The sequence below is a fragment of the Camelus ferus genome, chromosome 34 (genome assembly GCF_009834535.1).
Source record: "Camelus ferus isolate YT-003-E chromosome 34, BCGSAC_Cfer_1.0, whole genome shotgun sequence".
Lineage (NCBI taxonomy): Eukaryota > Metazoa > Chordata > Mammalia > Artiodactyla > Camelidae > Camelus > Camelus ferus.
The window spans coordinates 18,514,140-18,539,777 of record NC_045729.1 but is presented as its reverse complement, the minus strand read 5'-3'; the positions used below and the strand labels follow the sequence as shown (position 1 = coordinate 18,539,777).

Below are 25,638 nucleotides of genomic sequence, written 5' to 3'. Positions count from 1 at the left end.
CGTGTGTCCTCCAGCACCAATTGGCCACAATTTCTCCTAACGCAGGGTCCGACAGGTCCTTTTTCCACACCTGTGTATACCCCGTGGACCTCAGCAAGTTTTTAGAATTGCTGCAGGGGACGCCCCGGGTGACAGGGAGCTCAGGGCGGGGCGTGGACAGCGGTCTACACAGGAGCACATGTGGTGAGCCAGCTCTCTTGGAACTAGGGGCCTGTGTGCTTTCTATAAGGCCACGTCAGCCCAGACTGCAGTGCGGACCCCAGGAGGCTTTGGTAGGAAGCACCTGCACGGAAGGGCCAGTGGTCTGTGCTGGAATTATTGGGGATTTTTATGGAACACGAGCAAATCTCCAGGTGGGACCAGAGGCATGCAGAGGACCTCCTCGGCGTGCTTCCACGCTCTACCTGAACCAGCCTGCATTTTGGCTGAGGCTTCAGGACTACAGACCATCCTTAGTGACACCAGGGTTCACAGAACGCGAACTCATTGCTGTGCTGTGGGCTGGATGACCGCGGACAGGCACGGGGCCCGAAGACACACTCATTCCCACAGGCTGACCGACACCCGCCCGCTGGCCCGCACCTGCGCAGCACGGGGCCCGGCCGACACCGCGTCGGCCCCTGCGCTGCCTCCTCCGGTTGGTGTTCACCTAGCCTGGCGCCGCCTCATCCAGGCAAGGGAGCCCTAGAAACCGGTAATGATTGGGAGAAGCCCTGGGGGGCAACGCGGATGGCAGGAGAGACTGAGAGCGGGATGAGAGGGAGCGGTCAGGACGGCTGAGGGCCCCTCCGGATCGTGCGGGCAGAGCCGGCGCGTTGGGGCCTCACTGCCCAGAGGCACGTACAGTGGTGTCTAATGGGTCTCAGGCGCCTGACTGTCTGACTGAATCCTGGCTCTGCCACCCGCACGCTGTGCGTCCTGGGACATGTTACTCACGCTTTCAGAGCCTCGATTTCCTCATCAGCAAACTGGGGACAATGATAGAGAGTCCAAATGAGCTAGTGCAGACCAGGTACCCAGGACAGTGTCTAGCACACGGTGAGGGCCCAACAAACGTGAGCGAGGGCTTAGAAGTACATGTGATGACAGCCACAGGGCCCGGCCCCACCCCGGCAGACGGCCATAAGGCGGCATCGCCAAACGTGAGACCAAAGAGGTGTTTCCGGCTTCCACGCGCCCGTGCCGAGGGCGGCGGAGACGGGTACCCACTTTTGCAGGGCGCACTCGAGTTCGTTCTTCTCCTCCTGGGCTTCTTGGAGCTGCGAGAAGATTCTGGTCAGGAAATCCTCGAAGTCGGACAGCAGGTGAGGTTTGTCCTTCTTCAGCTGCAGCCAGAGTTGCTTGACGTCACGTTCGCTGCAGGAGAAAAGGGAGCGTGAGCGCGGGGGGCCCGGAAACGGGGCCCCGGAAACAGGCCCAGGTGTCAGACTGACGGCCGGAGCAGCTCGCCGCACGCCGGCTCCTTCATGCGTGTTTCCTCTTTTGATTCTCTGGGAACCTGAGAGGCTGGTGCTGCCAATCCCCGCCATTTACAGGCAAGGAGATGGAGGAAGGGGGTGAAGAGGGCGGCCTCAGATCACTCAGCTGGTGGGTGATGGAGCCGGGAGCCTGTCTGGTCCCGTGCTGGCCTCCGCTCTGCTGTCTCCCTCAAGGGGCTGGTGGGGCTGAGCCCGCACTGCTGTGTGGGGAGCACCTCTAGAGGCCAGAAAGAAACAGAGGGACCGGAGCCCAGCGTGGGCAAGGACAGACGCATGGAGCTGAAGGAGAGAGCCTGTGGCCCCCAGAAGGACGGTCCTTGCAGCTCAGAGGGAAAGACGTGCCATCCGATGGCTGGCAGAAAGCCGTTGTCACGGCGGGGCAGGGAAGGGAAGACGCAGCGCCCTGCAGGGGCCTGGGGGCAGCAGGCGTGACCAGCAGGCAAGAGGAAGAGAAGGAGCAAGTCTGAGAGGTGTGTGTGCACACGTGGAAGGACGAATAGAGAGTCCGGAGGGAAGGAGGCAGGCAGAGAGACAGAGCCAGAGCGACATGCCCAGAGTTGCACCCCCAACAGGCACGTGTGCGCACACTCGGCAGCAGAGACACGAAGGGCCACACAGATCAGCGAGGGGAGGGACGAGGGGGCCCCGCACACGACAGGCCCTGCTCTCCCTCTATGGAGAAACTCAACAATCTACAGCCGGTGATCAAATTGAGCCAGAAAGCGATATGATCTGCACTCCATTAAATTCTGAAACCACTGTGATCTGAAGGTGGTTATAAGCAGGGACCCTCAGGATAAAGAATAAAACCTTTGTGCTTGTGTAACAAGCACTATATGTGAGACATTTTACTCAGAAGTGATACTGGTATGGCATGCCAGCGGCGTGCCTGGGGCAGAAACACTACTCTGCACCCAGCGGAGAGAGGCCCACGCAGAAGTGACCCGACCTCCGGTTAGTTAGCTGATGTATCCAACCACCCCTCCATCCCGCTTTCCTTCCCGAGCTCCATTCCATCCAAACATCCACAACCTGTGTAGAACCTCCATCCATCCACCTACCCACACACCCATCCATCCTTCCATCCAATAAGTATTTATCATCTGTTGAAAAGCTAGCACAGGACTGGACGGCATGACGGAATCTGGGAAGCAAGACAAGGGGAGGTAAAGAGCCTCCCTGCTTCCCAGAGTGAGTTCCGCTTCCCCCACACAGAACACGTGTGGCTGTCTGCTCTGTTGTACTGCAGATGTGACGGAGGTGGTGCAAAGGGTTCAGGGACAAAAGGGTCTCAGGGAGACACAAGGATGACCTCCCGTCACTGTGGCAGGTTGCCTGTTGTGAAGTAAACGCATTCTAGGGTCAGGATCCACCCTGCTGGCCCAGGCCTGTCTGTTCCCACCTCCCAGGTTCCTGTTGGAGCCTCCAGTGAAATCTGCAGATCCACCCGACGCTCTTCCAAAGCTCTTTAACCACCTGGTCATGGCCACATCACCTCCCTGGGAATTTCTGGAGAAGGGACAAGTCTTTCAATCTTGAATGAAAAATAAGCCAAGGCCCATAAGCTGCTGAATCCCTCAGCCAACCAGACCACCGGGAAGAGCTGGCAGTCCAGACGCCAGTCCGCCACGTCTGGGCCACGTCTGGGCCACGCCTGGGCCACATGCAGGCCACTCCTCATGGGAGGATATGGGGTGCAGGGTGAGAAGGGGTTCTGGGGGGTTAGGCTGTCCATCGCCCTGCTTCCAGCACAACACACAGACCATCTCGGTCGGTGACATCTCTAAAGACCTCCGAAGTCTTCAGAGCCGCCTGTCCCCTCATCTGCGGTCCTGCGGTCAGGACTGGTTCCCCCAGGGGCCCGCTTCCCTCTTGTTTCACTTCCCTGAGGACAGCGGTGGCTCTGGGCCCCGTCCTCTGTGTGTCGGTTTCCGTAGACCGCGCCTGGAACCTTGCCCAGAGCCTCCGTGCCGGGACATCTCATGTGGGCTCAGCTCAGCACAGGCCTTTGACAGGCGTCCTCGGAGCACCCCCGGTGAGGTGCCCGGAAGCGAGCAGAGGCGCCCCTCTTTTGTGACTCGTGATGGCCCCCGGGCTGGCTCACCCCGCCCGCTCCAGCCCCCTCCTCCAGGAGGTCACTGTCCTTGGAGAAGCTAGGTCAGGTGTCCCTTCTGGTAAGGGCTATTGCCGGCCTATCTCAAGTCTGGCACAACCTGTCGTGTTGTTTGCGGAAAGACTCTCGAGCTGCACATACTTTTTGGCCTGCGTGCCGTGTGAAGGCCCCTCTCTCTTCCTTCCTCTTCATCATCCACCCCCGCCCCTCAGTCTCTCCTCTTCCCAAGCTTCGGGCACATCAGCTCCAATAATCCAGCCTTTCCAGTTCCTCATGAAACACACACCCAACCCAAGACCCAGAGCCCCAGCAGGAAGAGGCAAAGGGCGGCGGGGAAGGGGCCGAGGCTGCCCCGTGCTTCTCAGGCCACTGCGTGCTTCTCAGGCCGCCCCGTGCTTCTCAGGCCACTGCGTGCTTCTCAGGCCGCCGTGTGCTTGCCCCAGATACAACACCACTTTGTTTCATTTTACTTGAAATGTCTGGGCTTGAATCTATGTGTCTCTTTATCCCAGAACGCTTTTTTGCCAAAAAGAAAAGAAAAGGGGGTGGTATTATCTTTTGCTTAAAGTCCCAGGCACGTACGTTTTCAGCTGAGCTGCTGATGGCCCGGGTGGCGAGCTGCCCGGAACTGGGTCCCCTCCCACCTGCCTGAACAGGTGGGCTTTGGCTCAGGGATCCAATGTGTGGATGCTTCCACGTAAGGTGCCTTTGCCCGGAGCACAGCACGGTGCGGGGAGGGCGCACTGCAGCCCCAGAGACCCAGCGGAGGTGGAAACCCGGTGAGCTGATGGTGACAGGAAGCCTTAGGCAGGACTCAAGGAAAACCCTCAAGGCTTGGCACAGCCCTCTGACGGGTGAGCACCGCTCAGGGAGCATGGCGGGCTGAGCTGAGGACCGTGCTGATGATGGACAGCGGGGGAGTGTTTCCCGTGAAAATAACGCAGAAAGCAGAGCCCGTAGACCCCGAAACACAGACAGGTCATGGCCAAGGACAGGCTGCGTGGAGTGAGTGACCCGGCCGGAAGCAAGGAGCTGGGGCCGGGCCGAGCGCGTAGGAAGCCTCAGTGACGAAACGGAACAGATGAGGAAGTCGGGCTCCATCCCCCAGACCACCGTCACCACTTACTCTTCCAGAGCCTTCTGGGCTCCAAGCCTGTCCATCAGCACCTGGAACTGCGCCTCCTCGTCTTCGTCCATGCCGCCCAGGTCCTCCTCCCCTCCGGTCTGGTACACCTTCTCCTCCTGGGGCTGGGCCGCCGGCTCCCCTCCGTCTTCCTGACTTGGCTTATTCTGGCTGAAGATGAAGTGACCTGGGGGAGCGTGGCACAAGGGTCTGGATTAGGGCGACACTCACCCAGGGGGACCTTTGCTTTCCCAGCCGCCAGGAATCATCTGAGGTCCAGCTGAGGGAAGAAAAGGGGAACCCCCCCCCCCAGCCTCCGCCCTTGCAAAGATCCTTGGATGCCGTGTTCTGGCTTTTGTCTCTCTCCTACTCCCACGAGAGTCTGGTGGAGAGGCTACGACCTGGGGAGGGCAGACGGCATGGCAGGTGCCACGGCACCTTTGTGGTTCGCAATCCTTTAAAGTCTGCCTAGACTTGTCTCTTCACTGATTCCTTCTCTAAAGGAGACTTTTCTCTCCAGTGCCCTCCAGCAGCCTGGCTGCCTGCGCTCCGTGCCGTCTCCCAGCATCAGTGCCCCCAGTACCACTGTGCCTCCCGTTCATGAGTCAGTGACAAATTTCTGAAGGTCAGGAAAGGCCGCAGATACTTCTCAGGAAACGCAGATACTTCTCAGGAAACGTCCGGCACCTTGTGTGAGACAGATGTGTGGCTAAACCGGCCTGGTGACTTCTCTGACCCGCGTTTGCTCTAATCACTGTCTGATCAGTATTTGCTCTGAGGGGGTACATGGTTTCTTTATCTCGTTCATGCATCTCCTGGTTCTTCTTCCTCCTGGTTACCTGGGGCACGACTGGTCTATTCAAACCCTTTATAGATTCCTCTGAAAGCGGGTGTCCCTCAGCCTGGACAACTCAGCCAGACTCTGAACGAAATGAGTCGCTGTCATCTGCCGGTATCTCGGCAGAAAAGGAGAGGCTGGCAATCCCATCTCAGCCCTCCCCGCCCCCATGCCGAGCTTTCCGCCAGTGTCTCTGCTTGCTCCCTGCCATTCTGCAGCAGGAGGGGACCCAGCAGTGACAGTGCCCCCGAGGGGGCAGTGGTATGAGCCCCATAAAAAGAGGTGGACGCGTAAAACGAGGTCCAGAGGACCCACAGCCTGGACACCTCAGGGAGCAGGAGCTTTGCTACAGCGACTCTAGGGGCTGGCGAGGCAGGGGTGCACCTCACAGAGCTCTGGGAGGCCCCTCCCCAGGGCCCCGGCGCCCGGCACCACTCACTAAATCCAGTGGCGAACTCCTCTGGGGTCAGAAAGCCATTGCCGTCAGCATCCAGGGCATCAAACACATCCTCCAGGTCCTCCAGGCTGAGGGGCAACTCCTTATGGAGCCTCTGAAAACAATCCAGACCCCACTGGTTAACACGGCTCTTCCCGGACGGCTGCCCCAGGCTGGCCCTTCTGCCCACAAGTGTCTCGAGTTGGCCCCGGCCTCCAAAAGCCAGAAGCAGCTTCTGAAGACCACTTCAGCATCCTTCTCCCCCTCTGAATAGCGGGACATCCACCATCTGGCCCCGCTGGTGATGCTCAGTGAGGTCTTGTAACTTGGGTGTTTTTCCAGAGCCTGGAATGGGAAACAGTCCTGCAGCAGCAGCGCTGAGGGCCGGGCTCCCAGAGCCAGGGAACAGTGCTGTCTCCCCCTGGGCCCCAGCCAGACTCTCTGCCTTTCTGGTCACCAGCCCGCAACAGACCTCGTGCAGCTTAAAGCGAATGGATGCATAGCTTCAAATGCGTCATTAGAAGACCCACCTTTACATCCAGACTAAAGTCTCCCTCCTTCCAGACTTCCAAAGTCTCCTGTTCAGACCTCTGAGCCAGCACCAGCCACTCTCTTTCCTGTGGCAGAGCTCAGCCACACCGAACACCTCCAGGACGGGGAGGTGAGGCCCAGAGGTGGGATCTACCTTCATCCTGCTTGGTGCCTTGACCTGCTTGGTTCAGGCCAACGGCTGGGCGGGGCCTGGGGTTCCCCTCGACATCCACGCTGTTGACATCATGAGATGGCGAGTCTTTGGTGGGCGGTGGGGGGGGGGGGGGATCCAGCCTGTGCTTTATGGGATATTTAACAGCATCCCAGGGCACAACCTAGGAGGTGCCAGCGGCAGCCCCGTCTCCAGTCATTTCAATCGAGAATGTCCCTAGACATTATCAACTGCCCTCTAAGAGGAAGCCCGCCCCCACTCACATAGACTGGACGCAAGCCGGCGCGGCACCAGCTGGGTGCGAGGGGAAGGTGCCCTCCCCAGCAGAAATGGCCCTTCGTGATCTCTGAGGCAGGAGAGATGACTTGCACTTGAAGTCCCAGAAAGACAGTGCAGCCGCTATGGAAATGGCATGTTGGCTCCACAAAATATTAAAAACAAAATTGCCATAGGATCCAGCAATCCTACTTTGGGGTATGTACCCCAAAAAACCGACAGCAGGGACTTGAAGAGTATATGCACACCCCTGCTCGTAGCAGCGTGATTCACACCCAAGGGTGTGGAGCAACCCACGTGGCCACCGACAGACCAGTGGATAAACGAGGCGTGGTCAGTGGGTGCAGTGGAGTCGTGTCCAGCCCTAAGAGGAGAGGAAATTCTGGCCCGTGCTACAACGTGGAACCCTGACGACAGGCACTTTGTTACGTGTATTTTACCACAGTTTAAAAAGCATCCCGGGACACCAGGGATTGGGTTAATACTCGGGGTGCAAGGCCCCCCTGCCCGACAAGTGTGCATTTATGGAGAGATTGCCAGGTCCCAGCTCAGGGCCAAGAGCTCTACATATACATGCTTGCTAATTCTCTTCTAACGCTGGGAGTTAGTTACAAAAAGTTCACAGCTCCGAGGGGCTAAGAGACTTAACACAAATTCACATTGCTAGTAAGTTGCAGGTTCAGGATTAAAACTCAGGCCGATTTACTGCAAAATTCTTCAAGAGCCTTCTTATTAACCTACATCAGGAGTCGACCAGTGTCTGCTGTAAGGGCCAGGAGGATCACATTTGAGATTTCGCAGGCCATTCGGTCTTTGTCACAGCTTCACACGTTACAGCTTGGAAGCCACCGTGGACAGAACAGTGGGGGACACAGCCCGGCTGTGTGCCAGTAACACGACTCACAGCAACAGGCAGGGCCAGGCTGGGCTGGCTGGCCAGCTCAGGTGGCTCTTAACAGTTGGGCCAAGCCCAGAATTACCCACAGGGAGCGCTGGGAGGGGAGGGCTCGGTACTGGTAGGTAATCATTACACTCCCCTAAAAAGTCAGGGGAAAGTTTTGACGAGGCTCTAGGTTTCCTCAGAGATCCCCGCCCATCTGTCCCCATCTTCCTGTCTCAGCTGAAGGAGTCCCTCCACCTGCCCAGCCATGTCCCTCTGACCCGCTGAGGAAGGACTGGTTCCCACTCGGGACCCTCCAGCCCACGACTCTGCTTCTCTGGGGGACCCCTCCCTGCAAAGCAATCTTCACCACGGTTCTGCCAGGAACAGTCTCCAAGGAGCACACAGAGGGGCTCCTTGTGGAGGAGGAAGTGAGGTCCAAGGGGCCACAGGTGGAGCTGAAGACCCTCAACCCCCTGCCCAAACTCTGCACACACAGGTCAGGGTCCGCCGTCCACCGTCCACCGTCCAGTAGCAGGATGTCTGGCCATGGAGCCTGAGCCCAGGGGGCTTGCACCCTGGCCTCAGGGCAGCCCAGCTCCAGTGCCTCCAGGTTGCTCCAGGGACCTGCTCCTTTTTCCTCCTGTGGTGCCTGCTCTGTTGGGGCGGCTGGCTGTCTATGCCTGGTGCCCAGAGCATCACCTCTGATGGCTGGTTCTCCACTGCCTCTTGGATGACTGGGAGCCAGTTCTCTGCAAGTGGGTTTTCGTTACTCAGGAAAGAGACCAGGAGCACCAGGGAAGGAGCCTCACCATCTCGCTGCTTTCTCAAAGGATGGCAAGCTCTGTGTGGGTTTGTTCCAGTTCTGCTTCTCCGCCGCCCCTCCCACCAGACCCCCCAACCCAGCCCACAGCCTCCCTTTCCTTCAGAGCCACCCTCCACCTTAAAGAGCCTTTCCTGGTGCCTGGATCTGGGTGTGCACGAATGCCCTGAGCTCTCCTCCATCCTGGGAGGCCATGCTGGGAGCCGAAGGTGAGAATGGGGGTGATGAGCGGGTTCGGGGACTGGCCACCGGCCACAGCAGCACGTGTCGGGTGATGGCGGCAGGCAGAGGTCTGTAGGTTCTGCCAGGAGAACCAAGGGCATGGGGGCCTCGCTGGGGAGCCCAGGGTCAGTTCCAGGAGAGCAGCTTCTTCCCACATCTCCTTCCAGCCCATCCCCCTCCAGCAGAGGCGGCCCTTCAATAAGGCATTTTGTTCTCTTGATGCAGTTCCTCAGCTGGAAGAGCTGACCTCTCCAAACTTCAGAACACGACAGCGGGGAGCGGGAAAGGCCGCGGACGCACAAGACCCGCTGGTGGGATGTCCGGGCCGCTCCTCCCGCCTGGACCAGGCGAGGCCCGAGGGAGGGAGGCTGACTTGGTGCCTCTGGGACCTGAGGCTTCTGACTTCGCTCCCAGCCAGTCAAACACAGACGATTTCTTTAACAGTGTATACTTAACAGTTTAAACTCCCCACGCCCTCCCCGCCGTCATGAGAGAGTGGGCTTCAGGGCAGCTTGACTGGCGTCGATCTGGGGAGAGTGCTGATTTGCACCCTGCTTGTGGCCCAGGGTTGACCCTCAATAAACGCGAATTCTCTTTCCTTTCTTTCTAGAAAGAGAATCAAAAGGGGGTCCTGCCATGAAGACCACCGCCTCCGACCACCACGGCCCCAGGCCTGGGAGTGACCATTATGAGTTCACAGGGGTTTGTCAAAGTTCCCCACAACCCGCTGAGGCTGGCCCTCCAGAGGGAGTGAGACTTTGGGAATGAGTTTCAAGGGCAGAAGGGCATCTGGGGGCCAATTACTGAAAACTGGAGCGGTCCCGGGCTCACTCGTGGGCTAAGCTGCCTCTCTTCTCAGGTCTCCCCCCATTTGCGCAGCTACCGGATGGGGAAGGACTCAGGGAGCAGCCTGAACAGCACCCCGCCCGGGGGTGGGGGCAGGGAGAGAGGGACAGGCCCGCCGTCTCCATCCAGGTCTCGAGGTCCACCTCCCGGCTCAGGCTGCGCGGCACGCACAGTGAGCAGGGGTGGGACGGGTACTAACGAGGGTCCACCTTTCACCACCCAGCTTTAGTGTCCTCTGAAAAAACGGACTTGCAAAACAAAATCTGACCATCGTGAGTCTCCCTCCTGTACCACAGCTGTGTGTCCCTCCTCAGATGCCCTGGACAGACGAGTGATGGAAGGGCTGGGGGTTGGGGGGTAGATGCTGTCTCAGTGTTCTGAGGGGGACCTGTGCCTCCTTCACTCTCGTCGGGGTGAAATCATGACTGCAGCATGAGAGATTTAAGGAAGACGCTGGGAGGAACCTTTTGGCACTGGTGGTGGAGAGGCACCAGACCAGGGGTGGGCGAACCACACTCCCGCACTGTAAATCCGACCCAGTGTCTCTTTTTGTACAGCCAGGGAGCTAAGAATGGCTTTTACATTTTTAAAGGGTTGAAAGACTATCAAAAGAAGAATATTTGGGGAGACATGAAAATGACGTACCATGTAAATTTCCTCCCAGGCTGTGGGTCCAACACCGCACCCATCCCTGGGACACACGAGGCACCTCGCGGGAGTGGCTTGGGCACAGCTCAGAGCTGTGCTATGAAGCAACAAGTCAGTGCCTCTCTGCCTTTGTTCCAAAGAGTTCTTCTCCATGTCTTACTTAAGTCCCTTATGTTTCTATCGCCATTTCCCGCAATCCTGGGGAGTTACCAAGTCAGACAGAGAAACCCCCCCACCCTTCGTCTGACAGAAAGTAAAGACCAGAAAAAGAAGGAACCTAGAAGATCTGGCTCCCAGGGGATGTCACCTCAGGTGGCGCAGGACCCAACCCAACAGAGGGAGACCCAGGCCCTTTGGTCTTCCGGGTGGGCAGGCCCAGCCCAGGGCCCCTCTTACCTGCATATCCCTCCTGGCGATGAAGCCCTTGCCCTCGGCATCACAGCTCTGGAAGAATTCCTGCGCCTTCCTCAGCATGGCCAGCTCTGCCAGTGCCAGCTCCCGGGCCCCCTGGGTCTCCTCACGTGGCCGGTCGTCCAGGGGTCCCCGGCTGTCCTCGCTCCCCTGGCTCCCCTGGCTCCCCAGGCCAGGTCTCCGGGGTCTGGAAACCACTCTCCCGTCAGGGGTAGCCATCCAAGTCTTCCCAGAACCTGAAGGTGGAAGATGAGAGAGAGGAGTGGGGATGGTGGGGGGGTGCTGGAAGAAGATGGGAGAGGGTGGCAGGGAGCACAGCCCCACTCGCCAGCGACCCTGCTGCTCTTAGCAATGCCCCCTAACGTGCGCAAGCTCAGGACGGCCCTTAATGGGCCAACCCGCCTGTCAAAGAGCCCGGAGAAGAGGGGGGAGGAAAACGGACATTTCCAGATTCGAGAGGAGGTGGCTAGAGACTTTCTCCCAATTGCTAGCCAACGACGACACACATCCTGAGAGGCCAGCTACCGTTTCTTGAGCATTTACTTGGAGGCAGGCACCACGCCATGGTCCCTCTGTCCATGTTCCTGTCTGTTTCTCACACCCCTCTGAGAGAGAGTATCGTCTCCAGGCTCAGAGAGGTTGAGTGTCTTGACCAAGGCCACACAGCAGGTGAGTGCGGTGAGTGCAGAAGCTGAGATGCAAACGTGCCCTCATCTCACGGGTATTTGATCTTAATCCCACAGGGTCCTGACTCCTCAGCGGCGCCAAGGACAGAGAGCTCCCCTGGCCCAGAGGCTTCCTCTCCTACATTAGTCACAATCAGCATGTTCTTGGTGAGTGTTCCTCCCATGCTGCGGCCTCTGCTGATGGACAAGAAAGTGTGCCCCGTCCTCAGAAGGCCCCCTGTTGTGCTGGGCTTGCCGGGCCTGGTTTGGTGACATCGGGGCTGTCTTTAGCCAACACAGAATCACAAATCATACACCTTGACCAGAAAGTCCCTTGAAACATTTTTTCAGAGGATGCACTGCAAACATGATGGCGTGGAAGACGGCACAAGGAACCTGGCTTCTGCTGCTGCTTAAGTGACCTTGAACAAGTTAGTGCCTGTCTGGGCCTCAGTTTCCTCATCTGTATCAGACTAGAGATGCTTGCTTTAAACGTTCCTTTTAGCTCTGATAGTCTGTAAGTCCGTGAAGTTTCAAAATAATAAAATGTTACTAATGAAAAATGGGGTTAAATGTGATCATAAAGAAGAGTAATGCCCTTGGATTTTTCCATCCGAAGACATTTTGGAAGCAGAGTAGGTCCAAATTGTAATATATGATAATATTTGAAGTTAAAAATACAGACATGCAGTGCAATGCCTTCTGTGGGGAAAGTGAAGTCCTAGTCGTACCTCCAGTGTCCATGGCCAGAAATGACGGGAAATCGCCGTGCCTCCAGCCCAGGGTCCTGGCTGGTTACACCCGGCTCCTAAGTCATCCATGATTTCAGTCAACATCGTCCAGATTTGTCAAGAGATCTGGGCCCAAAGCTGGAAGACGACCTCTAATGAACTCCGTGTAACAGAGCCAACCAGGCAGAGCGGACCGCACCGTCTCACTGCTCGGGCTGGACGAGGAACGCCCACCCTGGCTCCGCGGACCGGCCCCTCGCTGGGAAACCCGGCTCTGTCTTCATCCCTACACGGTGTGAACTGGCCGTCATCTAATCACAGGCAGATCTGACACTTCTATTCTGTCTTCCCCAGGGAGAACTGCCCCGGCTTAAGTCCCAAAGGAGCACGGCGGTGTCTGCATGGTTTGTGCTCGCTGCCCAGGGCATCTGAGTCACTGCTGAGCTTAGGAAGGGCTTGTGGATAGTGATGGTGAGAACACCTGAGCTTCTGTAAACACGCAGCCCCCGCAGAGCTGCCCTGCCTTCCTGCTCCTGCCAGACTACCTGCAAGGTGCCTGCACCGCTACCCTCTTCCCGCCGGCTGCTCCTGGGACACTGGGCCAATAAACCTGTCTGTCATTCCTTCAGGGCGTCCTCTTGCCAGGCCCCTAACATACGTCATCTCACTGGGACCTGACATCCCAGAATTTCAGCTGATGAAATTCACAAACCGCTGCAAGAGCTACCACGTGACTTTAACAAGGTTACAGGGTACGATCTCCCTCTGCGGAAGCCGATTGTATTTCTGTATACCAGCAACAGGAGTTCGAACTGAAATCAAAATATCATTTACAGTAGCATCAAAAACATGAAATCCTTAAGACAGCAAACATTTCCATCACTCCCCAAGAGGTGCAATTTCGAATTCCCATGTGAGCTATCTTGAGAGCGGTGGTGGTTTCATGGGCACATACATCTATCAAAATCCATCAAATTGCACATCTGAAATACATGCAGTTCACTGTACAGGAACCATAGCACAATAGAGGGGGTAAAAATATGAGGTGCTTCTGGATATAGCTGACGAAAAGTGTGTAATGCTTGTACACGGAAAGCTACACAATGTTGATGAGAAAAATTAAAAAGGAGGCTGATAAATGGAGAGATGTGCATGTTCATGGAGACACCATGAGACACCATTTCTCCCTAAATTCATTTATAGACTCACCTCCTGTCTCAGTCAAAACCACAGCAGGTTTTTGCAGACATTGACAAGCTGATCTAACATCCATAGGAAAATGCAAATGACCTAGAACAGCCAAAACAGCTTTGAAAATGGAAAACAAAATTGGAAGACTAACGCTACCTGGTTACAAGACATTATGAGTCTCCAGTAATCAAGACAGTGTGGTATCGGCATAAAGGCAGAAAAAACGATCAATGAAACGGAATAGAGAATAGAGGATCCAGAAATAGACTCGGATAGAAAACTGACCTGTGACAAAGATGCAGAGGTGGTCCAGCAGAGGAAAGGTGATCCTTCCAGCAAATGGTACCAGAGTAATTGCATACCCACTTGCAGAAAGGAATTTCAATTCACACCTCGTGTCACATACAAAACTTTACTCAAAATGGATCATGGACCTAAATGGAAAATCTAAACATATAAAATTCAGGAAGAAAACGGGTTTTTGACTTTGGCTGAGTGAACTGTTTCTTCGGTTCACTAGCAGTGGCAGAATCCCTTAAAAAGAAAACCCTGCTGAATTGGATTTTATCAAAATTTTGAATTTCTGCTCTTTGAAAGACACCATAAGCTACAGAGGAAAAGTTGTTTGCAAATCATATCTGATAGTGGATTTTGATCCAGAATATATGAAAAACTCTCAGAACTCATTAAAAAGAAAATGAACAGCTCATTTTTTTTAAACGAACAAACATTTGAACAGGCACTTCACCAAATAAGATATATGGATATCAAATAGCTATATGAAAATGTTCAACATTATTAGGCATAAGGGAAATGCAATTTGGAACTGAAATGGAATACCACGACAGGCTTATTAGGGTGGCTGGAATGAAAAAGATTGACCAAATCTTGGCGAGGATATGGGGTGATCGAATGGAACACTTGTATGTTGCTGGTGGGAACAGATGCACAAAATGTACAACCCCTTCGGAAAACATTCGCTGGTTTCCCTAAAAAGCCAAACAAACTTCTACCAAACGATCCAGACACCCCACTCCTACATCTTCCCCCAGGAGAACAAAAGCCTCTGTCCATACAAGGCTTGTCCGTGAAGGTTCATAGAAGCTTTCCTTGTAGCTGAAAACAGCACACACGTTCACCAGCAGGTGCATGGGTGCGCGGGTGGTGGTCTAAACACACAATGGCAGGCTCTTCGGCTTCGAAAGGCAGGAACTCCTGATCCAAGCAACAACCTGCATGAATCTCAAAATCACCATGGGAGTGAAAGAAGCCAGACAAAAAGGCGACATACTCTTGGATTCCATTTATATTAAATTATTTTTTTAAATGAAGACTGATCTATAGTGTCAGGAAAGAGACAGGGAGGTGGGGATGGGTGAGAAGGGGTGACGAATGGGCCAGAGGAACTTTGGGGGGATGCGGATATGTTCGAAATCTTAGCTCTGGTGCTACGTTCACGGAGATATCCATATATGTGTACAGTCAAGCACACACACACATATACAGACATGTGTATACAAATCGGTATCAAAACATCAAATTACACAATTTAAATATGTGCGGTGTATTGTATGTCAACAGCTCAACAGATTTATTAAAAAAAAAAAAAAAAAAAAAGGTCCAGCCAGAACCTTCTCATAATCCCACAGGGCTTGCAAATCAAGCCCTGCCTACTGTGTTTATCCCCAGGGTCCTGATTCTTCTTTTTACATTCAACTCTGGCAACCAGAAAATGGCTGAAAATTAAGTAATTTCCCTGTGAAAACCCTCAGTCCCTTAGCGGAGGGAGCTGGGTGAACTTTGAAAGTGAGGGGGCAGGGCAGAGCCCACCCGCAGACCACTACCCTGCGGAGCTCCCCTCCTGCCTCCTCTGGCTCGGCCTGCAGCCCCTGGGGGTCCCAAGGGGCAGGACCACAAATCATCAGCAGGGCTTCTGCCCACATTTCAGGACAAAACGGAAGCCCGGTGAGCAGCTCGGCTGTCTCCCAGTTAGATGAAGTCCAGTGACGCCCTGGGCCCGGGGCTGGACGCAGCTTTCTGTCTCAAAGGTTTTTTCGATGACCAGACAGTGCACCCATAAAAGGGAGAGCGGTGGGATGGGTTCCAAGGGCAGAAGGCAAAGGGCATCAGCATCACAAGGGAAAAGAGAGGCCACTTGGATCTGCCTGGCTGTGTCAGAGCTGGCAGACCGCTGTTCCCCTCCAGAATGGTTCCATGAAACCCTCATACACAGATGGAAGCGATCCAGCCCTCAAGTATTCCCAGGAACACTTCCCAGACTTCCAGAGTCATTCACAGCTTAGTATCTGCTGCCCGCAAGCAGAGCGTCCACAGACCAAGCCTAGATCCCCTCTGCAGGCTCCAGGCTCAGCGCCCCTGCCTTCTGGGCTCCGTGGAGTTGGAGATTGGCTGGTCCCTCGCTCCGCACCACGCCCATGGCCGACCTGAAAGTCCCCCTGCGCTCCCCTGAATCTCTCGGGCGGCAGACATTGATCAAGAGCCCTGAAGCATCGTCAGGATGAGTTCAACTCTCCTTAATAGCCCCGGATCCGGGGCAGGAAGGTTCCACCTGCCGCAGGACCCCGAGCCTCCACCCCCAGCCTCCACCCTCTGCTCGTGTCACATGGACCAGTCTCGTCAAACTAAGCAGGCGCAGGAGGGCTGCTGAGCAAAAGGTTTCAAAGGCAGCTGCACAGAAAAGGACGAGAGATGCTCACAGGGAGTGGTTCTTACCCAGCCCCTGGGAGGGAGCAAGGTCAGAAGAACCAAGGTCTCACATGGGAGGTGGATTGGTTTCTCAGGTCCCCCACAGCAAAGGACCAAAGATCAGGTGGCTTAAAACAACAGAAGCTTATCGCTCACAGTTCTGAGGCTGCACGTCCAAAACCCAGGTAGGATCCGCCCTCGCCCCTTCCCAGCGCAGTCCTTGGCTCGGCTGCACCCTCCCCTGAGCTCCACCTCCGTCGTCGCATGGCCTCTCCCCTCCTGGGTCTGCTCCCGCCATCTCCCCCTCTGAGAAGAATGCCCCTTGTGCTGGATGAAGGGCCCACCCTCATCCTAGCTTGGCCAATTACATCGCCAATCCCCCTGAGACAGGAGGCAAGCGGGCGGGGCACAGCCATTAAAAGAATGACGCAGCAATTAGCACCAAGACGGCGGGAGATTTGGCCTCCAGTAGACCTTGACCTTCATCACAGGCTCTTTGTAACACATTAGCATGGTAAATGGCACTCCCACAGGCGCCGCGACAGCTCCGAGGCTGACCATAAAAGGTCAGAAAGTGGGCAGGGGCCTTGATTCCGGGGAATCCCGGCCCCTTCGCCAAAGTAGTTGGAATAATCGTCCCGCTTGTTAGCATATGAAGTTACCCAGCCCGTGCAAACACCCGCCCCGCGCTTTGTGGCCTCTCTGGCCTTCTGAGACGGCCTGCGCTCTGTCTGTGGAGTGCGCCTCTCTCTGACTAGGGCTACTCAGCTCAGCTATGGCTCGCTCTTGAATCCTTTCCTGCACGAAGCCAAGCCAGGGACTCACTGGGACCTGGGACGTGGCCATCCTCTCACGCCCCATTTTCCCTGTATCAACCCTACTTTCAAATAATGTCTCATTCCAACGTACTGGGGTTAAGACCTCAACGTATCTGTTGGGAGACACAATTTAACTCCGAACAGGTGGCAGCATAGAAGACCCTGAGCTGTAAGTGGAAGTGGCCAGTTTGGAAGGGACGGGAGACCCAGTCCGGGGAGTCGGCGGGGACGGCAGCCGGTGGGAGGTGCCTGGTCCAGCCAGGTACCGGGTGAGCCACTCGGGCTACTGGAGGCTCAGAGAACTCCATCTCTCGTCTTCCTCCCCTTGGAGAAGAGGTCTCCCACCCTGCTTAGCAGAATGGGAAGAGCCACATTTCCTTGGGTTCAAAGCCTGCCTCCACCACGTCCTAGCTGGACGACCTTGGGCAAGTTGCAGGACCTCCCCAGGCCTCAGTTTCCCCATCTGTAAAATGCAGACGGCAGTACCTACTTCAAGTCAGGACCAGGCAACTTCCAAACACGTAAAGCACTTGGAAACTGTGCCTGGCACAGTGAGAGGCTGGTAAATGTTAGCTCTTCTAATAACTTCTAATTCATTTTCAGAGTTATTCTTTTTAGTTTAAAATTCTGAGAGCGAGATGACTCCTCCGGAGGTGATAAAATAATGAAAGACACATAAAGGAATAGTGATGCTAATTACTTCCTCGAGGTTTAAAAAGAACTTTCACTTCTGTCATCTCATTTCCATAGTGATCCTGGGAAGCTGTGAGGACTGGCTGTCTCTTCCCCCTTTTATTCATGAGAATCTCAGTCTCCAGGAGGTTAAGTGGCCTGCCCAGGGTCACGAGAAAGCAGAGCTGGGATGCAAACTTACCACCCCGGAGAGTAAGAGCAAAGACCAGAGGCGCAGCGGCGCTGTGGGTGTGTTCTAGGACTCGACACAGGGCAGTTGTCAGTTCCTTGTCCCTCCTGGAAGAACACATCTGCTCCAGCTCTCAGCACTGTGCACGCCTTTAGGGCTCAGCTCTAAGTCCACCTCCTCCGAGAAGTCTTCCCTGACCACCCAGTATGGACTGCTCTGGCCCCTGCCCCTGAGGGGCCTACTCCTTCATGCTTCACGCATTAGAATGTACTGTTGGGTCCGGTTGGCTAGATTGTCAAGTGCACATGATGTGGCATTTTTTTCTCAAAAGCAGAAGCCCTATCAATAAATCAGAGTAGGTGTAAAATTGATATTTGATCATTTAAATGAACAAATCCCCAGCCTGGTACTTGGCATATAACAGGTACTCAACATAAAAGTTGAGAATTATGTTTTATTTGAGGACACTCCCCAGGACTGTAGCCCAAGAAGACAGCCTCTCGGGTAGCTCTGAGGGACTGTTCCAAAGAGGTAAGGGAGGAGCCAGGATATATAGTGGTTTTTGCTGAAAAATAAAACTTATAGTCAAATGTCAAAAGACTACTGCTAATCACAAAAAAAACCCCAGACATCTCAAGTAGATGATCTGAGCGACTCTCTGTGTACGGGAAGATGCAGGAATCTGGGCTCATGGAAACCACTCCTTTGATGAGCATCTTAACTCTCTAGGGCCAGCATCCTGATTTCCTCCAGCCTGAGCTCCCCGCAGGGCACACCGCTGGGGGCGGCTGCAGTGGGTGATGGCTTGATGCTGGGAGACACTGTTTCCTGAAATGGCAGGCGATATTTTTTGTCCATGGCGGGTTGGAACTTTCAGCCCCACCCTTACCTCCAGGAAGGGGAGAGGGGCTGGAGCTTGAGTTAACCACCAAAGGTTGGTGAAGTAATCAATCTTGCCTAGGTGTCAAAGCTTCCATAAGAAGTCCTAGTGAATGGGGCTGGTGAACACGTGGAGGATTGGGTGGGGGCGTGCCACACCCCACCTTCCCCTGCCCCCTACCTGCATCTCCCATCTGCATCTCTTCCATCTGGCTGCCTGCCAGCTGCATCCTTTATAGTAAGTAAGGCACTTCCTGCGTTCTGCAGGAGGGGCTTGTGGGAAGCCCAGAACTTACAGCCCATGAGTCAGACACATGGGTGACAACCTGGGATGTGAAGCAGGCATCTGAACGGGGACAGTCTTGTGGGACTGAGCCCTTAGCCTTCAGGGTCTGTGTTACTGTCAGAATTGAACTGGATTAGAGAACACACGTTTGGTGTCAGAAATGGTGTTAGGAAAAAAAGACACCACAATATGGAACCAGCAGTTCTCCGTGGTGGGCACAGCGCCTGCCCGTTTCTGTGGTGTCAATATTGCCACTGCGGCCAGTTTCAAGCTACCAACGGTCAGGTCTTACCAAGAAAGACGTCCTGAGGCCCGTGTTTCTGCCCAGGGTGTCCCTAGGGGCGCTCTCTGCAACCGCAGCACTGTCTGCTCGGGGGATGGTCTGCCCTGATTCCTCCTTAGACAGCATCCCCCACCAGGGACTTACAGGCCGGGGCCCCTTTTAAATCCATCTTAGTATCTGGGAAACGGGCTCCACTCGAGTCTCAGGGCGCACAGGTGGCCTGCCTTCGTTCACGGCTCTGGGCAGACCCTCAGGTGGGACCAGGACGGCGAAACAGATGAACAGAGACGCTGCTCCTTCACCGCCTTCACACCGAGATGCCAGTGTGTCAGCCCAGGTCCGTCCGGGAAGGGGACCTTCCCTGCTCCGCATCAGCTTGTCCTTTACTTCTCTGACACGCAGGGTGGCGGGCTGCAGAGACTCCCACCCCTTCTCCGACAGGCCCCTTAACCGAGGTGGGCAAGAACACCCAGTCCGAGGCCGGATCACCCGCGCCCCTGGCTGTGTGGCCACAAAGAGGTTTCCCACCCTCTCTGGGCCCCACTCTCCTCCCCTGTCCCGGGAAGGCAGGGCAGCACCTTACAAGTGTCAGCTGCTGTTAGCATTCTCATCATCATCGGAACCCAAATGTGCTTCCTCCGCCCCAGGTACAATCCCAGCAAAACAAACTCTGAAACAAAAATCAACACAACAGCAGCAACAAAAACACTACAGGGAGAGATACAATCAAGAAACCCCTAAATCTGTCATGGACGGCCCAGCGGGATGGGACCCCGTGGCGGGATGTCACCCACCCCAGGCCACCGGGGAGGCCTTATGCCCCAGCAGCCCACATAAAAGGGCAGGGGTATAGAAGCACCTTTGGGACTGGGAGGGGACGGCTCAGGGGCAGAGCATGTGCTTAGCACGCACCAGGTCCTGGGGTCCATCCCCAGCGTCTCTACTGAAAAAAGAAAAAGCAAATAAATTCATTAAAAAAAATAAAATAAAAGAAGCCCCTTTGGGAGGGCGACTCTCCATTCTGCCTGCTGTGGCTTATGTGACGGGTCCAATTTCCTCGTGTGTTCTCAAGGGAGACGGGGACAGCTGTGCCCACCTCTGTGATGTAACTCTCCGGGCCTGGATGACTGCTGTTCAGCAGCCCCGTTCACAGTCCTCCCACTCTATCAGAAGACACATTAAAGGCCTCGGTAGTGGTTTGGGGTCCCCATGATATGGTGGCTGTTCACCCTAATTCTCCCAATAATTAGTGGTTGTAAACCACTTTGAAGATAAAGGCATTTTAGAAGAGCTAAGTCCTATTATGATTAGCTTTTCAATATTTCCTGGCTGATGAGCACATCAAAGCGGAACACAGCCTCGGCGGGAGGGCTGGTGGCTAATGAGATGCACTTCAAGGCGACTGGCGTACATTAGAGACAAAATTTACCAACATGAAAAAAAAGTGCCTGCTTCCCTCCCAGCAGAGCCAGCTCTTTCCAAAGGCTGTCAGGGCGGATGCTTGCAAGACGGTCAAGGACCCAGCGCTCACGCGCCCTCTGGGCCTGGAGGGGAAAGGCTCAGCGACGGCCCCTGGCTCAGCATCATGACTTACTGTCGCCAGCGTGGCTCTGTGCGCCCCTCATTTCTCATTTCACGCTGTTTTAACGCTCACTCTGTGACAAGGGCAAGTTAGCTGACACGATCCCCAGCTGGCAGACGAGGAAGCTGCAAAGTGGTTTCCAAGGCAGGGACATCAGCTGAGCACAGTTAAGGCTGCCTCTACCCTGGCGACACTACGGACGCCCCATCGCATCCCCTCTAGTACTTGTGCGCTGCCCTCTCCCCCGCCCCCCCCACCTTTGCCTCTAGCTCCGGGCACCTGTCACTCTGAGAAGGGTGACCCTTGAGCTAACGGAGCCACTTTGTCCGCAGGCACAGAGCCAGGGGGGCCCGAAGTCTCCGGGTCACCTGTAAACAGCCCTTAGCCAATGCCACCTGGCGCAGAAGTGGGGACGCCTGTCCCCCAGTCTCCAGACGGGACACGGTCTGAGTTGGGGTCTGCACTTTTGTGAGACCGGCTGAGACTGGAACTCTGCCCCACTCACACTCTGCCTTCCTCCCGCTCCCGTCCTGCCTCCTACGCCTTTACTGGGCCTTCCTGGAGCATTTCCTTAATAAGTCATGTGCAAGTGGAGCCCTCTCTGGGGATGTGTTTCTGGGGAACGCAGCCTAAGACGAAGGCTCTCTCAACTCCACAAGAGTGAGAATGTTTTGCATGCGTGCTATTGAACACGTGCCCCCAGGCCCCCTGAGTTCCAAACCTCCCCTGCCAAGTCTCCAGCCCTAAACACCCACCTTTCCTGTGTCCACCCTCCTGCTGCAGCTCTCAGTTCTTCACTCTCAAAGCCCCTATTTCCCCTTGGGCCATGGTGTCCCATCTGCTTTGGGAAAGCTACCTTCGGGCTCTCCCTGGGCCCAGGCAAGGCACTGAACCGGGCAGATGCCGTGGGAGACACAGGATACACCTAAGACCACCCCTTTCCTCTGTGAATTTGTACTCTCGCGGGGGGGGACAAGATGCAAATGAGGGAGGTAGAAGACGCGCAGAAGTAACAGCTCTCAGAGCGGCCCCCAAAGCCAAACACTGCCCTCCGCGCTCCCTGCCATGTGACTCTGGCTCTTCCATTGAATCTTAAATGCTCAGGAAATTGGAGGCCAGCTCTGGCTGAGATAATCCAGATGCAGGGATAGTCCAATAAAGGGCAGCCTCTCTGTAATGCTGGTTTGCATTATGATTATTTTTTACTTCCGGGAAGGGATTCACAGAGGTTAAGCAACTTGTCCTAGGAAAACAGCTAAGCAGTGACAGAGTATGGATTCGATCCTAAATCTGCCTAATTCTTTAAAACCTCAGTTTCCTTGTCTGTAAAAGGGACCAACGATCCCCACTTTGCAAACCTGTTGTAAGGATTTTATAAATAATATGTACAGGGTCTCAGAAATACCTGCTACGATACCTGGGCCACGAGCACCGTGTCGGTGGTGAGTAGTGTCATTATTGCCAGAGGCGACGCCATCGAGCCAAAGGGCGTTTCACGCGCGCACTGTAAAGGCTCTTAGTGCATACTAACAAACTGCTTTCCAATAAAACAGGTAAGCAAAGCCGTGACAGCCCCGCCAAGGGGCCCCGAGTAAAGCAGAGAGGAGCAGGCCTCCTCAGTGCTTTCAGGACAAATCTTAAACACACGGGCGCAGCCCCACCTCTTTACTGGCGTCCTCTCCCCCCGTCCCACCACAGCCCCTTTCATGCCTCGGCCTCTTCAAACTCGTTCCCTCAGCTGGCACGCCCCTTTGTCTAAGCTGAGTCCTACAAATGCTCAAGAATCCCATTCGAGGGGCGCTTTCTCTGAGAAGTCACCCCGACCCTCGGTCTGACTTAACTCGCTCTTTCTCTGGGCATCCACAGCCTCCGGGGCCTACACCTGCTGTTGGATTTACTTGTAAAGATTTACTTGCCTGTCCTTCCCCGGGACACAGGTGTGTGAGCACATGTGTGCGTGCGCGCGCGCCAGCACACACACACGCACACCCCTGTAAGTGCCTGGAGGGAAGGGACCACATCCTACTCCCTGCACTTAGCAGAACACCTGGCTCATGGATGATGCTGAGCACACAGACATAGCAAGAGTGCATTTTAAAATGTGTGCCACTTGGCCGTAAAAAAAAAGAGTGAAATCATGCCACCTGCAGCAACATGGAGGGACCGAGGGAACGATCACACCAGGTGAAGTGAGTCAGAGAAAGGCAAACGTCGTTTGATGTCACTTACATGTGAAATCTAAAAACAAAATGACGCAAATGAACTTATTTACAGAACGAAACAGACTCACAGGCACAGAAAACGAACTTATGATTATCAAAGGGGAAGGGTGGGGAGGGATAAATTAGGAGTTTGGGATCAGCAGATACAAACCACTACATACAAAATAGACCAACATCCTCTTCAGAGGGTGGCTGACTCCAGTCTGGGGACATGTGTGCTGCCAGCGATTTGAATCCCACCGAGGAAACGGACAGAGACGAGAACCCCGTGCTTTCCACTGGGGCCGTGGTGGAAGGAGTTTTACGGCAATTTAGAGAAAACCGGGGGGAGACGCCCCCCCCCCCCAAGTAGGGCTGCCGCGTCTCCGAAGGAAGCAGGCCTAGTCCCGTCTCCTTCCAGGTTTTGGAGAGGTGTCAGGGAAGCAGCGGGAAGTCTGGAGGCCGTGTCCCGCCCGGTGGGGGCAGACCCTCGTGCTTGAGAAGGGGGTGGCTTTGATGTGGGAAGCCCCATAAAAAAAGACCGGCAGGACCCCCAGGCAGGGCCACTACTCTCCTCCCAGCACCATCCGGTTCCCTGGCCCAGCAGCTTTATCTCACTTTTTGCCTCTGAAGGCTTACTTCTAGGAAAGTGGAACTTACCCCTAAAATTCTATTGGTTCCCTGAGCTCACTCCTGATTGGTCCATTTGTAGTGCTTCATTTGCATGGAGCTCACTCCTGATTGGTTATTTCTCTCCCTCCTGATTGGCCCATTTCTACAAAGCTTCTTCCTAATAATTAGTCAACTTTTGTTATACCTTATTTGCATATGATGGTGCAAAGTGTAAACTGGCAGCCTATAAAAGCCTGTGTAAACCTACAGACGGGGTCCAGAGCTTGGAGTGCTAACTTCTCTGGGCCCTGCTGGCGTAAGAAACCTGAGTTCTCCAACCCTCCGAGTGCTGCTTGGTCTCGTGCCTAGATCCAGGTTGCTGTTACAACTGAGCTGTAACACTTTTCTGCAACAGCGTCAGGGCTATCTGAGCCCCCCACCCAGCAGCCCCGGCTCTCAGCAGTGCTCTAGAAGTTCCGTGCATCCGACCCCCAAGTGCTGTTTGCATCCCTGAAGCTCACCCTTGAAGACAGAGACGCAGCATTGCGGCCAGAGTCTCTGCCCTCGCTAAGGAAGGTCTGCAGTCCTATTTGTCAGAAAAGCCTAAGGGCCCCACGGGGACAGCAGGCTGAGGATGCTGGCGGAGGAGCCGGCTTTGGGACAGGGAGCAGAGGAGCATCCTTGCCTGGGCAGCCTGGGGATGCGAGGACGTGAACGCGGAGAGGGACCTGGCAGAATGCTCAGCGTTGTGCTGAGTAGCAGGCCTTGCCAGCAGGCTTGCCAAGACCGCAGGGAACAGCGGTGATGGCCAAGGAGGCTGGGGTTATCTCCAGCTCCAACCACAGCTAGATCTGGCCAACCAGATGTGTGTCCCCAGTGACCGTGGCCTCCCTCCGGTTCACGTGCACAATTCATTGAGACAAATGCTCCCTTTTCTGTACAAGGTGGCACAGCACTTGGGCGCTCACCCATCCATTCAGTGATGTGCCGGCACTGTTTTCGGTGCCAAAGAGGCAGTAATGGCAAATCCAGCAAGCTCTTGACTGGGTGGAGCTTCTGTTCCAGTGGAGAGAGACAAACAATAAATCCGTAAGCCCAGTAAGTGTTTTCGGTGCCGGAGTAAGACAGCCCTCTCCCTGAGTCACCTCCCTGCACCCGTCACTGGCACCGATGCCCGGGCGCCCGAAGCAACCCGGGTGGGGAGGCTCCTCCCCCTGGATGTGTGCCAGGCAGCAGCCATACAGAGCCAGGGCCCTGGGGGGACAGAGTGGAGTGCTGCCCTGTCTGCCCCCAGCCGCGACATCCGAGAAGCTTCGGTCACACGTACTGAAAGAAAAACCACTTAGGCTATACATGAGATATTAATAGTGTTAGCTCTAGCTGGTTATCTTCAGAGATGATTTCTCTTGACTTTCTTCTGTATTTTCTAACATTTTTTTATGACAATGTGTTATTTTTGCAATAAGGGGCAAAACTTTTTTTTTAAGTAAGAGGATTGGATTGGCCTTGCTAAAAATAATGAGTAAGAAATGTATTTGGATGGGTAGGCAGGGACCAGATCTCAGGGTGATGGATAACGTCTTGCCATGCCACTTTCTGGTTTACAAAGTGAATTCACAACAAATATCTTCTTCAGCCCTCACAAGACTTTCTCAAGGTTACATAGAAAATAAAATTGAGCTCGGGAAAATGCCTGCCCCTCGGGGCCCTGACGTCAAGGCCAAAGTCTTTTCCGCTATTCCACATGCCCTTCTGTAGCTGACCTCACATCTCTGCACAGCTGAGGCCCTCCCAACGCCACTGGGCACCCCAGCTCCTGCCTCTCTCCTGCCCAGCCCCCCACCTTTGCCTCTTCCGCAGACACCAAGCTAATTGCCCCATACCTGCCTTTATTAAACTACCGTCTGAGCTAAGCCCCTGCCAGCCTCTAGGCACTGTCTTGTACTCGGTCTGAGGATGCGGCACACTCACGGACGTGGAGAACAAACGGCGGCTAGCAAAGGGGGGAGGGCCGGTGAGGGGCGG

At 54.9% G+C, this 25,638-nt stretch overlaps 1 protein-coding gene across 1 annotated transcript in view; it reads right to left on the bottom strand.

The window, feature by feature from the left end:
- The window catches only part of CRACR2A (calcium release activated channel regulator 2A), a 96,192-nt gene that overhangs the window by 50,098 nt on the left and 20,456 nt on the right, over nt 1-25,638 (bottom strand). Inside the window, 4 exon segments of the mRNA XM_032473054.1 lie at nt 1,210-1,356; nt 4,718-4,901; nt 5,992-6,103; nt 10,783-11,033. Of these exon segments, the coding sequence (XP_032328945.1) occupies nt 1,210-1,356; nt 4,718-4,901; nt 5,992-6,103; nt 10,783-11,016 (677 nt within the window). The 5' untranslated portion in view covers nt 11,017-11,033.